Here is a 17,840-nt window from a genome sequence, read left to right on the forward strand (position 1 = left end):
TGAGTCATGTTCCCCTCGCTGGCTGGCACTGTTCCCAGATGCAAACCTGAGTAAAACATGTCACGCGTTGTTGACTCTTTTATAGTAACTGGCACTAATTCTGCCATGTTATAGCCTGGTAAAGCGGTTGTATCCAGACTTACTGTCACGACTGGCATATCTGCCTGGCATTTATATGGTTTTCAGGGAGCCTTTGAACAAGTGGTAACCACAGCAGCACTGCAGAATTAGATAGAAGCAGTGAGTGTAACCTTTAAAATAGACCCTTCCATGTTTCCATCTATCCTTTCTACAAATCACTGCCACATTAGAAATTGAGCTCCCCATTCAAGGAAGCATTCAAGCATGTGCTTAACGCCCATTGACTTCAATTTTGTCATGCACATATATCTTCTTTGCCAAAAGGGAAAGCAAAGGAAGGGCTTTTTTCTTTCCTGGAAAGTGATACCAGAGACATGACCCCAGGAGTATGTTCTGACTGAGCAGTGACATGTATGCACACGGTTAAGTGCTCCTCTGTCTTGGGTGCTTACTTCAAGACTGAGAAGCTGGGGTCAGCCATCTCGGAAATTGAATCCTGCAGTGCTTCCAGCAGAGGGTGAAGGATCCAGCTGAGGTTTGTTCTTCTGGTTCAGACACTGAAAACAGAGCAATGGAACAGGTTCTGGCTTGTAGTGTGCAGAGGTGCTTTGCGGGTCTCTGCAATGGGTCAGTGAAAGGATGGAGAAACAGAGCTCCAGCGATAAGTAGGAGCAGCAGTTATCTGGGATGGATACTCAGTTGTCACAGTTGAGTTATCTCCTCACAAAACATGTCACATCACAAACACACAAGGGATCCATTGGATTCACAGCACTGGACTCCTAAAACCTATTCTCAGTGCAGTATTTTTACAAGAAGACTCTTGAACTAAGCATTCAAAGTCAAACACTTTAAATGGGCCCAGATCAGAGGTTAGCTTTGCAGTCCTAATTTGCTTTGTTGCGCCTCTGTTTTTGCAGCCACTGTAGCTCCATCAATCTAGCGGACACGCATATTTACTCACGGAGAAGATATTTGCTATTTTGTTTCTTTCCTCAACGTCCATCCTTGAGCCCAGCTTTTAATTACTGGTGGGTTCTGATCAGTACCATTCCATGCCTGTTTGTTCACAGTGACAGCCTGCATGAGCAACTTAGAGCAGGCAACTGACTCCTACATAGCTGAATTGCATGAGATTAGGCTCATTCTGTGGGAGCTGTGGCACGAGGCCTTGCAGCTGGAGGAGGCAGACAATCCACATGCCTCACACCTGTGCTTCTCAGCCAGATTCTCTGGGGTCCCTCACCAGACATCACCCAAACTCTGCAGAAGATGAAGTGTCTTCAGCAAGCTCATATCTCTTCCATGTCAGAACCTTGACTTGCATCCAGAGCAGGACATTGTGTGCACTAAATGAGGCAGGCATCCTGTGGGAAAAGTAATCCGTGATCACGCAATGGAAGGCTCAGTTGAAAGTAAGCAACATGAAGTCATGGGCCATCTTCGTCTCTTATTTCTCCCTCTCAGATGTGTGGTTGTGAAATGTTACTGCTCTTTTAAGGTGTCTTTATGCATCTACATGTCTACCATCTTGAGTCACTCTTGCTTTTTTAAAGGGAATGAAAGCAGAACTTCCATCATGTAACACATATCAGAGGTCAGGAATTTTAGCTGCACCTTGCACACGTCAGTGGTGATAGTGAGGGGAGAGCTGGGTGGGACAGCTGACTGAAAGGACAAGTGCTGTAAGGACACGGCCATGGGTTTCATTCCCTGTTCACCAGTGCCCAGGCAAACCTGTTCTCCATCCCTGCTGGTACTGCTCAGAGCCTCCCCTTATTTTTCTCCTGGGCACTGAGGACCCTCCCCAAACCTTACCGTCCCCTCCAAGTTTTAAGTGCCCAACCCAGGGATGCAAAGTCAGCGTGGAGTCTGTGCCCTGGAACTGAAATAGGAAAGAAGCTGATTGCTGGGAAAGGAGAATTGCAACTGCTGATGTCCTGCAGAGCTAATACAACTTGGCGCATCAGCCAGCAGGGATTTTAACTTCATTGCCCTCTGACCCTCTACTAAACTTGTGCCATCTGGGGGTATTTTTAACCTTACCAAGAGCAGGTGAATTTCTGAAGGAAAACCACTGTGGAATGACCATCAGGGCCATAGAATGGGGATTTCTCAGAAGGCTGGGCAGAAGAACAGCCCTCTGAAGGTGCAGTTTGCAAGAGAAAATACCCAATATCAGTAACAAAGGCAGAGGTGCTCACCTCACTTGTAATCAAGTCTGTTGCCCAGCTACTTAGCATTTGTAAAAGTTCATAATTGAGAGGTGTAATGTGATATGGATAAAACAGAAGTGTTTCTGAGATCCGTCTAAAATGTCAAGAGACATTTTGGGGTAAGAAAACCTGCAGTGTTACCGTAGCTTCTCAAAGACAAGGGGACAAAAAGGGAAACGAAGAGCAGAGATATAAATAGAAGAACATTGGACTGCCTTTTTGGGAGCGAGGGAAGGGAAAAGATCTCTTCTGCCAAGAAAATATGGCCCATATATATTTGCAGTGAGGTTCTGGGGGAAAAAAATCAAGGCTGAAATGCCACCTGGAGGTCTCCGAGTGGCAGCACATGCTCTGACAGGAGCGATTTATGGTGCCCGCGAGCCCCTTGCTGGCAGCCAGGCCGTGTGATCATTTTTCTGCTCGCTGCAACCTTGGTTGTCCTGGCTCTGCCCGGCACTGCTTCTAAAACCTCACAAGGGAAAAAATGCAAGAATCTTTTTGGTCTTTCATGGAGGATTTCTCAACTGATTCGCAAGGTCTTTTATATCTAAGATTTCGTTACTCTATCAAAAGCACTTCAATGTTATCCCATGAAGTACCGCAGTTAATTGAATTTAAACCACAGCACTTGGGGTTTCCTTAAATGGGAAGAAGTGCTTCATTTTGCGAGGCTGTGGCTGAGATTTATTTCTTTAACTCTCTATGGAAGTGCTCTGAGAATCACTTCAATGAAGATGGGCACATTCTTACTGAGCGTGGTCACCTCCCTCCTCATGTGAGCCATGTAGGGAGCAGCAACTCCACGCTCCTAAGGTGTACCCTGTCTTTAAAAGGAGGGCTGTGTACTTCAGGTATGAGGTGTTGGCAGTCCCAGCTCTGTTCTTAGTGTGACCCTACATCAGACAAAAACACCTTCTATATTTTTTGAACTGATCTGCCCAAATGGCCTGGGGCTGCCTCTGCACCACTCAGTTGCTGTCCAGGTCCATCCCTCCTCTTCCTCAAAGCCTTTCAGGATGCTGGAGCACAGCTCAGGCAGACTGTGATTGTACGTAGAGTCGGGAGATCTGAAACTTGGCATCGTCTTAGCTAAAACTGTTCCACTCTGATAATTTAATTAATCAACACTGCGGCAGAGTGTTTGAAATAATGTGTGCATTCATTTGCATAATGGCTGTAATTGGCAAAGCCTCATAATGTAAGTGTAGCAGTTCTTCAGATGATAGCGTGATAGGCCATTTTTCCCCCAGCCAGCCAGAAGCACGCTTTTCAACCTCTGCTATTTGCTTTTCCACAGAGAAAGGCAGTGACAACTAGATTTATTGACCAAGGCACCGAGATGACCAACAGATTTTTGATGGCGCTTGAACACTATTTTCTACATGACTGTGTTGCCCTGTAAAGTTAACAAGGCTGTGGTCAGGTTTTAGAGCAGAACTTCCACTCCAAATGGAACTGAATGTGTTTCCAAGTCCACAGAGGTGTCCAAACATGCAGCCAAAACTGGCATGTTCACTGTCGTGGCAATACTAAGTGGGATCCCTAGTTTCAGAACAGCGGTCACTATGTACCCAAGTGGTGTCTACAAAGAAAATCAGCAGCTGCTTCTCAAGTGCTCCTTGCTTTGGTACCATCTCATAGGGACTCATGGAATCACAGAATGACTTGAATTGGAAGGGATCCCAAGAATCATGAAGCTCCAACAGGCAGGGCCACCAACCTCCAGATCTGGTATCAGACCAGGCTGCCTAGGGCCCCATCCAACCTGGTCTTGAACACCTCGTGTGCCCCGGTGGCGCAGCGGTAGAATTGCCGCTTGCAACACCAGAGGGCCCGGGTTTGAATCCCCCCTGTGGTGCAAGGGGCAGAAGTGCCGCTCTGCTACACAGAGGGCTCGAATCCCGGGAGTTGGACTCGATGATCTCTAAGGTCCCTTCCAACTCGCACAATACTATGATACTATGATATGATACCTCCAGTGATTGGGCACTCACAGCCTCTCCGTGCAGCCTGTGCCAGCACCACACTACTCTCTCTGTAAAGAACATACCCCAAAGGAATGGCTGCAGAGAGAGCTCCATATCCTTTAGAGCGTGTTGAAATCAGTTCTAGATGACAGGATGTTATTTAAATAAATACTTGCCTGTTAAAAAGGTGACTGAGATATCAGAAGCCATCTAGTGGTTGTGGAAATAGGAACCCTCAGGAGATGGGCTTTAGCTAATCTTCATCTTTTAACTATCTTACTGCATTAATTACTTTGCAATTAGCAAGACAGTTATTGACTGCTAATCAAATGCCAGAGAACAGTGAATGTATGTGCTCTGAGGAAGAATAGTAAAGCAGAAATACGTTCCCAGCCCTACACACCAGTGCACTGATGTGAAAGGGCCCAGTCTGGATTTCCAGGATGATGAGGTTGAGAGCAGAACAGCTGTATGGGGTCCATCTCTGCTTCATTGCAATGGAGTAAATGGTGTGACAAGTGGAAGCCCAGTTCCCAGAGAGCCCTGCAGGTGGCTCAGGGTAAGGGCTCCCTCTTGGCTTAGAGAGTGCTGCACAAGTCATTTCTTATCTTTCCAACTTAGGTTCCCCTCCAGGTCTGAGGGACTCCAATTGCATTCCCAAGACACATGGTAAGAAGAAAGTTGTGAAGTGCTTTAGCTAGTTTCTGCTGATATCGAAGGCAGCTGGCCAGAGCACTGCCAGTTCCAATTTGGGATGACATGGATCCCTTGCATGGATGCAGCGGTGTGCAAGGCTGTCACCCCAGGCATCTGACAACACATCCTTCTGTCACAGTCCAGCTTTATGGCATGTCCCAAGCACAACCGCCGGTCAAGCTGGGCAGAAAAAACATAGCAGCATCAGATGCAAAAGCCTAACTTACTGATGTTTCCAAACGCATTTTTCCTCAAAATTTCTGATTCACAGGACATGAGGGAAAGAGAGAAGTGAGGTGACTCAAATCACAGCAGTCTTCCTTAAATCCAAAGGAAGTTTGTCCTGGGTGAGCCCCCGGGGCTGCTGACCTGAGGAACTGAGCCCGCACAGGCACACTCCTGGACCAGGTCAGCCCTGCGTGGGTTTCAGGCAGCTTGATGGGTAGATGTGTGTCTGATGAGGTCTTTGCCCTTTTGTTTTTGAAAGGTACCGTGTGGTGGTCCCCTACCCGCCTCAGAGCGAGGCCGAGATCGAACTGAAGGAAGGTGACATTGTGTTCGTGCACAAGAAGCGGGAGGACGGCTGGTACAAAGGGACGCTACAGAGGAATGGCAGGACGGGACTCTTCCCTGGGAGCTTTGTGGAGAGCTTCTGAGGATGGATCGCCGCTCTCTGGACTGGAGGAGCTTTCAGGGGAAACTGCATAGCACAAGAAGAGACCGCAAAGGGAAACTGGACTGATAACCACTGCCATTTTTATTTCCAAAGACTCCCCCAGGCCCTTCAGTCCACAGCTTCGGAGACACAGCGCCCCGCTGTGCTTCTGGAATCGCGCGGTGCATACGGTGGTATGTTGAAGTAGTGCCTTCCGCCTGGAATCACGGACTGAAAGGATGCCCACATGGACTGTACGTAGCCTAAACTCTGGCTGTTAACCCGTTGTGTAAATTATAGAGAAAATATCTTTAAAAAAAAAAAAAAAAGAAAAGAAAAAAAAATTAAGAGGAAAGTTGTTATATTGCTGTAACTTATTTGTCAGAGCTGCAGTGTTCTTATTACTGGCCTATGCAAGATGGATTTGAGAGTTCACGGAGGTGTGCTAGGAAGCTCTTAAACTGGGATTTTGTTTTTCCTGAGGGAATAAGAGGGTGGGGAGGGTGGAGAAAACCCTGGCTAAGGAATCGCGTGTCGTCATGAGAGAGAGAGAGAGAGGAGCCCAAAACGTTAACGTCATGCTTTCTATATACCTCAGAGATATGCTGCGTGAGTTTGTCGGTAGGTGTGTCAATGCTCAGAGTCCCCGTCACCCGCTGTGTCCCGGTGCTACCGCCGGGTGGATCTTGGAGGAAGCACAGCTCCGCCATCAAACTGTGGTTATTCCAGCGGAATCCCTTTTGCCCGTCTTCTGCCCCTATGATATGCAGCATGGATTTTTGTCCTTCAGTATCACTTCCCATCGCTTTTTTGTATGACGTACCTTTTTACTGTAAGAATTGTTATACTTTATATATACTCCTATTAGAGCAGACATTTCCTCTTTTTCATACATCTGGTGCTATTTTTTTTAACTGCAAAAGATTCGGTTTGGTTAAACAGAGAGGCTGCAACGAGATTTGCATTCAGCATATGAAATTAGAAAAGTAGCTGAAGATCGAGATCAGACTGATTGTGCTTCATAGAGGAAAAGAGAAAAAGCTGCTCGGTCACTGATCAATAATACCCTGGGAGCAGCGTGCCCGTGCACCGAGCACACATGCACTCTCTCCTGTGTATTCGTAGTGTCTGAATACCCACTTTGAAACACGGTGTTCTGCCTGGAGAGCGATAGTGACTCCAGAATTGGAAGCAATTCCTAGAGGATTCCTTTTAATTGACTATTTCGTGGCAATAAGAAGAACACTGCAGGTTCTAGGTGGCACTGGGACCGTGGCGTTTTCCTCTGTCGTTGCATCATGGAGATGAGAGCTGATCTGCGGTGGCTGTAATTAGCATTATCGATATGTGATTTCTTACTGTAGAAATGTACAGTTTTGGAGACTGTTCAATTTCTTATAATGATCAAGCTACAGTACAAACTGTATCAGGCAATATAAGCTTCCATCTACCAGGGACTTAAAGGTGCAATAAGTGTAAAGCGAGTTCAGTGTTATTCCTACAAAGCAGAATGAGAAAAGTTCAATAACGCAATTGTGAGAGTACTTAAAAAGAGCTCAGATCTTGCTGAATGAAATGTGATGAAAGAATTTTCTTAGCTGTATCTGCTCCTTGGCCGTTGGCCAGAGCCAACATGTGGTGGTCATTTAGGAGCGTGCTGGAAGCACTGTAACCTGGAGATGATCTTATTGAGAGGAAGAGGCCCAGTGGGTGAACGCCGTTACTGCGTTGACAGTACTTCATATGCAAAGGTGTAAGTTTTGTTTTCATGTAAGCCATGTCTTCTAGTACATATCAAAAACCACACCCATGAACGTTCCTGTTTAAGTTCAGCTCTGTGACTTTGTTCTCTGCAAAAACGAGTTTCTTCTCGCTGTCACGTGTAACAAACAGATCCCAGAAACACAGTCCATGGCCAAGTATAGCACCTTCAAACAGACAGGCATTATTTTCAGGGTGTTTCTTTTTGTATCTAACATTGCTGCATTTGTCCGTACTCCAGATTGTAATGAGTCAGCCACTAAAAGTTTAGTTACTGTTGAGAGGAAATTGCCTTTTTTTTAACCAATAGGAGACTGAAGAAGTGTCTTCTGGAAAGACTTCTTTGAGAATAGAGCCATATCTGTCCATCTGTTTGGTCCAAATCAGAACTGGTATTCATGCACCTCAAACAGGACTGCACAGTTAGCAAGTTGGAAACGTCAGGACGTGTCTTATCGACTGCAATGAAAATTCTGGGTTAGCTCTGCCAGACACGAGGAGATTTTTCTGACAGCTTACAGTGGTTTACGTTCTCTTAAAATTCTGCTCCATGGGTGTATTTATTACACATAACAAAACAAAACAGGATGACGGCTTGGTTGCTGCCTGTTGTATTTAGCCAGATGTAAAATGGGTCCAGATTTCTACCTTTGAATGCTTAACAGGACAGAAGTTGATATGCGAGAAGATAAAGGAAAACACGCAGATATTGTATCATGAAATCAGCGTTTTAAATAAATGTTTTACAAAGGGAGATGTTGTTTTTCTAATGGGCAACAACCTCATACCTCCTGCAAAAAGTATTTGCCGGGGGGATTTGCTTTAATAACAGCTGTTTCTGGCCCCTGTTTACTGCTTATCATCACACTTTGGGTTACCGAGTAATCTTCTTGGACAAATCACTTCCATGCGAGGAGCACAAGTGCAGAACGCAACGCAGATCGGTGAGACAGAAAAGTGACCCAGAGCCATTTGGAAAGCACTGGACTGAGAGAGGCTTGATGTGTGCTGTGGTCTCATTTCCACCTGTCATACAAGGGAAAGGGGAAAGAGATCTGCATCTCCTACAACAGGGGAACAAAGAGAAGAATCCCTCTGGCAGCCTCGGTTCGTAAAACGCCAGGTTCACTGTTTTAGAAGCGTGTTCAAGTAATTGAACAATCCCTTTGAACTTTGCACAGCTCAGAAGATGTTTTTGTTATACATGAATGTTAACGTGATTTAGGAATTGTTGGCGGATATGAGTACAAATGAACTACAATGACTGTGTTTCTGATTCTTTAAGTAAAATAAACATTAAGGCAACTCGACGGAGGTTTCTCTTTATTAATTAGATGGCAAAGTGAACAAATAACATTAAGTAAGTGGCTCTGAAGTTCACAAGGAGTGCTTCCTCTTACTGGTAACTCCCCCGTAAGAAAGGGCCAGATAACTGTAAGGTTTACCTGACCAGAAGACAGAGTCTCCTTCTGAGTCTTCTTTCAGTAGGTCTTGAGACCTGTCAACGCTGACCTTGGATGGGAAGAAAACAGGGCAGGTCCAGAGGAAGAGAGCAGGGACAGGACATGTATCCCTGGGCTGCACACAGACAGGGAGTCAGGAGAGCAAGCTGCTGAGTCACAAATACTAACATGTGGGAACTGCAAGAACCTAGATGTGGGCAGGCACCAGCTTTCCCTCCATCTCAGTCTGGCCAGATGCAAGGTGCCAGCAGTGTGGCAACCACCCTCTGAGGCCGTGTACCTGACCAAGCTCCAGCCCCACACCTCGTGCTTTGCTGCTGCAATGGCAATTCCAGCCGCGTTTCAAAAGAAAAAATAATAATCGTAAAATTGTTAAGCGGTTTGGCCATTCCCAGACGCTTGTGGAGAGGAGAACCACCTGGACAACATCTGCAGGGCTGTCCTGCATCCAAGAGCTCCTCCTGACACAAGCAGCTCCTTACAACATGGTGAACCTGGCAGATGTGTGGCTTAGTGAGTGACTGCCAACCCAAATAAATGAGCTGTCCTGGCAGGGGAGCCAAGCAGTGATCCAGTCTGGAGAGGGCCCTGTCCTCTCCTCCTAGCCTTTCATGTAGCAAAAATAACTTTCCAGTCGGGCGCAGCTGTATTTCTAATTACTGGGTGTGGGTGTCTCCCCACCCACAGAACACCACTTGGTTTTTATCAACTGTACAAGCCAGGCCACCAGGCAGGTGCTGGCACTGAAGTCCTGTCCTCATCCCATACTTACAGTGAAAGCTCAGCTGAGCCCATTCCCATATATACCACCCTGGTGAGACCCCACTGCCCATAAAAGAAAAACAGGATCCCAGGGGCTTGGTGAAGAAGTCATAGAATGAAGGATCACAGAATGGTTTGGGTTGAAGGGAGCTCACAGCCCACCCAAGCCCCAACCCCTGCCATGGGCAGGGCTGCTCCCCACCAGCTGCCCAGGGCCCCATCCAACCTGGCCTTGAGCACCTCTAGGGATGGGGCACCACAGCTTCTCCCCATGTAAAAAGCTTTAGTCCCTCTCCTGCTTATAAGCTCCCCTCTATTAATACAGGAAGGTTGCAGTGAGGTCTCTCCAAAGCCTTTCCCTTCTCCAGGCTGAATAAGCCCAGCTCCCTTAGCCTGTCATCATAGGAGGGGTGCTCCCTCTGCCCATCCTCATAGCCCTCCTCTGGACCCACTCCAACAGGGAAAGCCGCTTTCAATGCATAGGTACCTAAAGGACCTACAAGCCACACCTCTCTCTTCCTATTTCCCCTAGCAGCAGCAGCAGAACACTGACCTGCTCTTCTTCATGGGTGTGTTTCTGCACCCTGCAGCTGCAGCTGCGCCCTCAGCAACACAAGCAAACACAGGGCGGGGGGCAATGTGTTAAGATCTTCCCCACCTCTCCTCAGATAATTGCCTGGGATCTGCGTTAATAGGAACATAAATTGACTGCTGCTGTGCTAAATGACAGCCGGGTTTTGTTTGACAAAGCTAGGAAGTATCTTATTCTGAATGTCGGCACCGAACAATCTAAATGCAAATTGCAAAATGTTTGGGGGCAAGAAGGCTGTTTATCTTCTGATGAGGTTATATAATAATGCAGCCAGGGGAGAGAATTGCCTTTCAGTTCATAAAGGCTATCAAAACACGTGATAGTTAAACAGCGGGGCCGGTGTTTACATATTATTCTAATGGACCAGCATCAGCTCTTTGCCGTGGGTTTTCATTTCACAAATGATACCTTTTAGATGAGACGTAGCGCTGCGGTGCCCCAGCTGTATTTCAGCAGGCCGCACGCCCCCAAACTGTCATGAAGCCACCAGCACGACCCTGGCACATCCTCAGCTCCTCTGGTATTAAGACACAGTGTTCCAGTGCCCCATCTGGGGGTGACTGCGAGGGGCTGCCCCCTGCGCTGTGGGTACCAGAGCAGCCCACCGTGTGCTTCAGCATTCTGCAGAGGGAAGGCGGTAATTCCCTTTACCCCAAGCCTGGAGTGAAGAGTCGCCCGTGGCCATTCAGATGGGAGGTCAACAACTCCGCGCTTTCAACATCTTGCAGGGCTGCTCTCCCTGAACTTGTGCAGAAAATTTGTGATGCAATCGTCTCTGAGCTTGATTTAGGCTCCCGCATCTCCCCATAAATTAAGGAACAGTTCTGAGTTTCCTCCAACAGTTTCGCTCATCCGGGAGGCAGAGGAAGGAAAGGATTAATGTGTTATTTTTATTTTCAGTTTTAAATCTGTCTCATGCAGAAAAATGCTCCTTTACGAGGGAGGAAAAAAGCAACAGATCTGCAAAAACAACACAAGTTGTTGGTGTATAAATCGTGGGGCTCCCAAGTTGTTTAATACAGTGCAGCCAAACAACTGAAATGCAGGATGAGAAGGCCATTGGAACGTATCGATGGCTTTTTCACTGCTGCCTATAGGGAGGGAGAACCCAGCAGTGGGGAAGGCAACTCAACTGGGGGGCTCTGGCCACTGTTTGGGGGCACCCAGGTTTGGGTTCTCTCGGGGTCCCCTTCATGGGGGATCTTCACACCATGGGAGGACTGAGGGCAGGTTGGGACAGTAACACGCTCTGGAAACACACAACCAATTAAGCATAAATTTTGCCCAAGAGAATTTGCAAAAAGCACTGCTTCACTTCTTCTAAATTAATACTCATTAGGTGAGAGCAAGAAAGCAAAAGGGGTAACTGGTGTGGGGAGGATCAGGCTGTCAGCACCTGCTCTGATGGGCATTAATTATACAAAGTGGAGTCCAAGTGAGCATCCAAGGCATGTGTCACTCACAGTGCCCTGCCTGGCGGGCACTGGAGTGGGATGGGATGGAACAGGGTTGGATAGGATGGAATCAATGGGATGAAGTAGAATTGGGATGGAACAGGATGGAATGGAACGGGATGGGATGGAATGGGATGGAACAATGCGGTGGGATGAGATGGGACAGCAGTAGTATAGATGTGTGTCCTGGATCCCCAGCTCCAGCTCTGCCCTGCAGCCCAGCCCCATTCAGGTGGGGAGAGGGATCCAGCCCAGTTGTGATGCTGCAGGGACAGGGCCAGCTGCCCAGGAGCTCGTTAGTCACAAAGCACTTGCCTGATGGTCATGATGTGATTTATTCTGTCATTAGCCTTATCTAGCATTCTAAAACTGACTTAGTTTCTAAACTGCATGAGGTTTTGTACTTTCATTAATCTCCCTGGTTTGATAGATTAAATTAACCTTTTTTAAGGACAAAAGAATTTCCTTTTTTAATTTTTCCACGGTCAAACAAGCTGAGGGGCTGTATGTCTCTTTACTTAAAGCACACCCATGTGAGCACCCACATCCATCCCTGTAGGCCAGTCAGCAGGATATTTCCCTTCCTGCTCCCTCTGCTAATTTCTGTATGGCAGCCTTTCTGCCACCTCCCAGACGTTAATAAAGCTGGAAATGAGCAGCACTGAGGATGTACACATGAGGCAGAGCAACCCAATGAGGGACTGTCCCTCATACCAATAAAACCCGCTGCATTTCTCCAGGCAGTGTGTGAAATATAGCGGGCACGTAACATATCCCGCAATAATAGGCTGCCATGTGACTCCCCGGCACCCAGGGAGCTATCATTTTCAATTAGGAAAAAGGCCTCTGGCACGCAACAAAGACAGCAGAAGCACCGCGTGCAGTTAAGGTGAAATTTAACTTCATTAAGGCTCAATGCAGATTAGTGTTTGCCTTTGTCTCAGCACCGCCGTTCCTCTGCCACCATGCAGGAGAGGACTCTGTGGCGCTGGCTTTGCTGACAGCCCGGTGCAGGTGTGACGGAGGAGAGGAGACCCCAAAATAAAGCTTGCAGGAGGCATGCAGCACAAAAGACCTTTGTAGAAAGCTGAAAATTACCATCCTCACCAAGCAGGGCCTATAATTTAAACATAAATCTGCTTCTGAGGTGCTGAATATCAAGGCCAGTCATCATTTCGGGATGTAAAACCAGTCTGCTTTCTGCTTGATTTAAGGCACTGCCTCACCATGCTCCCAGCTGGGATAAGAAGAATATACAAACCCCTGGTGCCTGCCCCTTCCCACCGCCGAGGGCATTGCCTGTGCCTGCAGTTCTGCCTGAGCCCCCTAAGTGGTTCATATAGTTACTGCTAATCCAACGCATTATTCTGGACACATCTCTTTAACGTCTCACTCAAATTTCCTAATGAGTTTAACTCAGATTTTACCTCAGGTTTCCTGAAGTTAATCTGCTACATTATTGACCTGTGTTTATTAGAGCGTTTCTTATATTTGCAACAGAATACGCTGCCCAGAGAAGCTGCGGTGCCCCATCCCTGGAGGCGCTCAAGGCCAAGTTGTATGGGGCCCTGGGCAGCCTAAGCTGGTGGGGGGCAGCCCTGCCCACGGCAAGGGGTTGGGGCTGGGTGGGTTGTGAAGTCCCTTCCAACCCAAACCATGCAGTGATGGTATGATTCTGATACAATGGGCCCACCACAGCACTGTTCTCTCTTGCAGGACACCACCTGGGTCAGAGCTGGCTGATCATCAGCATGAGCGTGGGACACAACACTGCAGCAACTGTAAGGCAAGATACCCACTGTTTTGTCCCCACCTGATTTCTGCAGGGTGTGTAACAGCTGACTGACCCCACATGAGTGTGTGCTGGTACAAAGCCCAGGAGATGTCAAGCTGATGTCTTGTTATTCTTTATAAGGACTAGGAAGCTATGTTTGGAGCCAGTATGGAACCGGGAGGTGTCAGCAACACAACTGAGCACAGGAAAACATTACTACAGGACTTGGAAAGTCGTCTGACGTACGTGTTGTCTTACTTGGACATATCCACACCTCTAATCACCACCTTTCACACCTGGCCTTAAGGTACAGAACACTGTGCAACACCTGCCAGAGCGCATCTTCCCACTCTGGTGTCGGCAGCAAATGCAAGAGGACAGAGACATCAGCTGTGCAGTTTTTACTTTGAGGAATGTTTTTATGATGTAAACCCCTGAACATATTACCAAAGAGCATTCCTTTGCGCTTAGGTAAAGCCCATTTTCGGCTTTTGAGGCTGAGAATCGTCACAAGAAAAGTTACTGAGCAAGTAGCTAAGATGGAAAAGGATGTACAGTTACGTCTAGTATTAAAAGAAAATAGACTGTGCACTGTATGAAAATACACTGTGAACTGGTCTAAGAAAAACAACTCACTTATTTGACAGCTAGCACAAGACAGAAAAATCTCAAGTCTTCCCTCTTGAAGACCCAAGCTTTAAAATACACTGTACGAAATGCTTCGTGTTAGAAGGCCAGGATCCTGATCACCCCCACTGCACACCTGCCCCAGCAGCCTCTGCCTTCCCTCCTCTGATGGCTCCACACAACTGAAAGCCTCATAGGGCAGCCTCTCACATCTCCTGTGGCTGAATTCTGGCACAACTCTGTGCTTACACACACTTCAGTTGCCTGAGAATTTTCCATCCCAGTTGTTTCTGGGGAGTAAATTCTGGACAGTCCTTTAATTTTGGCTGTACGAAGTGGGACTTTCACAGCCTTTCTTTGCCTGTGGGTTTGTTTTTACACCCAAGCTTACAGCAGGACACGGCTCCAACCTTTCCAGCGCAGTTACTTAGCACCCCTCTCTGGCGACTTGGCTAAACAAGGCAAAAATAGGCTTTACAATACAGATGGAAGAAATAAGCCCAAAAAAGCATTAAACTTAAGACGGAGAGCAACCACAACATACCTTTCCTTTTCGATTTCCAAGAAAACCGTAGTGTTCTTTAAACACAGCCTTTCAGGCAAACAGATGCAGCGTTTCCAAAAACACTGGTCCTTGGTCTCATCCATTGCTCTGAGTTTCTACATCAGGACGTTTTATTTGAAAAACACGTCTTAATAGCTGTGTTATAAAGTCACCGGCATGTCCAACTTGCTCCTCCACCCCCAGACTCCTGAGGCGGTTTCCAAAGCCATAAGCTCACACTTAATGCACGGATGCTCTTGTGCCAGACGGTACTGAATTTACTGCTTCAGGATTTGTTTTAGTGCGTTTGATCAAATGTTTAATGCTGCAAATCATTTTTAAACGTGCGTAAGCTTGTACTGATTGGGTTGTTGTTTGTTTAAACAACCTGCGCAGGCAGGTTGCAAAACACGGCTGTTATCAGTGAGCACGCTGGGCTGTAATTATTGTATGGACATACTTAGACTGACAGCAATCTGCTTGCAGCCATTATCAATCCCTGGTGCAGTACACTCACAATGCAGTATCTGTATTTATTGACATGGGAAGATCTGCCAACGTAGGCCCACATAGGCCTGAGCCTGGATGCAGTTGGTTCCCAAGGCTCCCGTCCTGGTGAGTCCCAAGCCTCCCAGTGGTCACACAGGAGCACCTGCCCTCTCTAACAGCACCTTCATGCAGAAATACAAGAAAACCCTGCTCCATGAGGAACCAAAGGAAACACATTCACACAAAAACGTCAGTGTGAGAAGAGTTTTAAATCCAGCTCCTTCTTCCGCCTAATTTGGAGCAGGGATTTGAAACTTCTCACCTTTCAGACAATGAACTTATCCACCAAGACTGGGAATTTCTGAGGTTGGTCTTCCTCATCTCTTGCTGAAACGGTCTCACGTAGTTATAAATAACTGCATCTATACTGGAGCAGAGAGTCAAATTTGATATTATCTTTAACCTGCTCATTTTTTCCATTCTGGATCAACGCATGCTTTCTTACCTAAATGAAAACAGAAAATGACAGTAAGATGGACTGACAAGTCAGAATAGAAAACATGCCTACCCAAGGCAAGCTATTTTCCAGTGAGGACAGGCTCAAAGACGCTTCACATCCACACCATGGACCATGTTGCTCCAAGAGCAAGACATTAAACACCAACATAAGTACCCCTCACACCTAAGTGACTGGGGAAACTTGAAGGAGCAGCAGAAGGCGTTTCAATCCCAGATTAACAGGTAGAAAAGCTTCACACAAATCTAATCCAAAGTACTGAGAAGGCCTTTTTCCTCCTTCTGTAGACTATCACACACAAAACCTTTTCTCTGTTATTAATCAGCCAAAACATGAGCAGGTTTGAGAACTATACACAAAGTCTAGGGGACAAGCAGGCCACTGTCTGATTCCAGCAAGGGGTATTGGTCCAAGCATCCATTCCATCACAGACTTCCTGTGTGACTGCAATTGCATATTAAAAGCTATGACAGATTTATTTCCATGGCTCATTTTCATAAAGGGTGAGCAAATAAAGAAAGAAAGATGACATTACACTTAAAGATCCAAGCCTTATCCACTACAGTTCTGCTCTCCCATCTAGAAATGTAAATAAAACATTCCCACTTCTGAATAGATTTCGACACTGAAGACTGAGGAAAATCATTTTCCTTGAGAAGCTGTTATTAGCAAAAAAGCTTCTGCAACTTCAGTGACAAAACAAACATCCCCATCTCAAATTCCATCAAGGCAGGCAGTGAAATTATTTTTTACATTTACATACTTGCATTATGCAGTTGCACATTTTAAATTATTAGGAATATAAAAAGATACGACCTTGGGGCAAAGCTTTGGTGTCATTCGTCTATTGTCAACACAGTCATGAAACAGCAGCTGTGTTTTGTATTCCTCAGTACAGCTCGTCAGCCTCATCTGCTGTGTTTCTAGATGGCAGATGGCAAGAATTCTTCACCAGAGTTTATAAGTCAAATGAGTCTTTAATAGAATGACAGGGAGGCTAACAAATGCTAGAGGAAAAGGTTGTGACTCAGGTTCAACATTTCTCACCTCTCCAGCTGCCTGCACACCTCATCAGACAGCTCAGCCAAGATGCACAGGGATTGTCACATTCCCCCAGAAAACCAAAAACCTTCACACAGACGAGCCAAAAACACTGCAGATCCAGTTCCTCGGAACTGCCGTAACAACGCTGCGTTAAAGCATATACCAGTTTCTGAGCTATGCAGATAGTCTTCTGCAAGCTGAACCAAGTTTTAACTGAAGAGCAGATTAATAATTCCCTCTTACAGCAGTGCCAGAAGTTAGAACTACCACGGTGTCTTCTGAGTTTTGAGTGAGGGAATTAATTCTGCCCTGGTCAGGACCAGCTCCACATCTCCACCCCAGGGAGGCAGAAAAGTAAGATCTTAGCCATGCTGAAAGCTCTGCCCCTCTGTCTCCTCTTCTTGGAAAGCATCAGCTTCCCAAAAGCATGCAGGCTAATGGGAGAAAAAGCATTTCCTGCTCCCATCACGTGGGAATGCAATAGCTGCCAGCAGGAACTGAGACCAAGTGTTAAGCACTGCAGTGGTTTCTATGTGTTGACCAGGGATCTCACGTCTTGGAGATCACTCTTCATACTCATCTGCACCTTCATTAGTTCACCTGCAAGGATGTTATGGAGGCACCAAATGGCTCCCCAAAGTTGAAATAACATCCGCAGCTCTCGCTTCTGATTTTCTCACTGCTGATTTTGTTAAGAAGGCTATCATGTAGGCAAGCATTATTTCCCCCTTGCGAATCCATTCTGACTACTCCCAGTCACCCTTAAATAATCTGTGCGACAGCAAGGAGACACAGCTTTGGCTTTTCTAGCTGTGCAGGTGACAAATTGAATGACTGTTTGAGCAATTAAAACAGCTGCAATCTTTAAGTCATTTGTAAACGTGTTGGTACAACAGAAATCTATTAAGTCACAAAAATGTAAAAGCAAACCCACAGAAAATAACAGAAATGCATCCCTCTGAATGCTAAACTGTGACTGAGGTAAAGTAAAATACCCTTGATAATATGTTGAGGAAATCCAGCAGAAAGAAAGAAACAACCAACAAAACAGGAGTAGAACTCAGCATTCGTGGTCTTAGCTCATGCTGGATTTTGTCTCCAGCAACACAGAATGGGGGTCATAACAAACACGTCATAATGAACAGTCACAAGATAACACACTAGAAAATGCTTTCATCATCACTTTAACCCTCTCCAG

The 17,840-nt window shown here is 46.4% G+C and overlaps 1 protein-coding gene across 3 annotated transcripts in view; it reads left to right on the forward strand.

Annotated features, from left to right (window-relative positions):
- The window catches only part of SH3RF3 (SH3 domain containing ring finger 3), a 236,959-nt gene extending 223,362 nt beyond the window's left edge, over positions 1-13,597 (forward strand). Inside the window, exons 10-11 of one of the 3 annotated variants that reach the window (XM_072347435.1) lie at positions 4,886-4,933; positions 5,448-8,679. In XM_072347435.1, the coding sequence (XP_072203536.1) occupies positions 4,886-4,933; positions 5,448-5,616 (217 nt within the window). In that variant the 3' untranslated portion in view covers positions 5,617-8,679. Of the gene's footprint in view, positions 1-4,885; positions 4,934-5,447; positions 8,680-13,363 lie in introns of those variants that run through there. The other 2 variants (XM_072347454.1, XM_072347445.1) reach the window with 2 other exon arrangements.
- Positions 13,598-17,840: the final 4,243 nt, after the last annotated feature.

The sequence above is a fragment of the Excalfactoria chinensis genome, chromosome 1, assembly GCF_039878825.1.
Source record: "Excalfactoria chinensis isolate bCotChi1 chromosome 1, bCotChi1.hap2, whole genome shotgun sequence".
Classification (NCBI taxonomy): Eukaryota; Metazoa; Chordata; class Aves; order Galliformes; family Phasianidae; genus Excalfactoria; species Excalfactoria chinensis.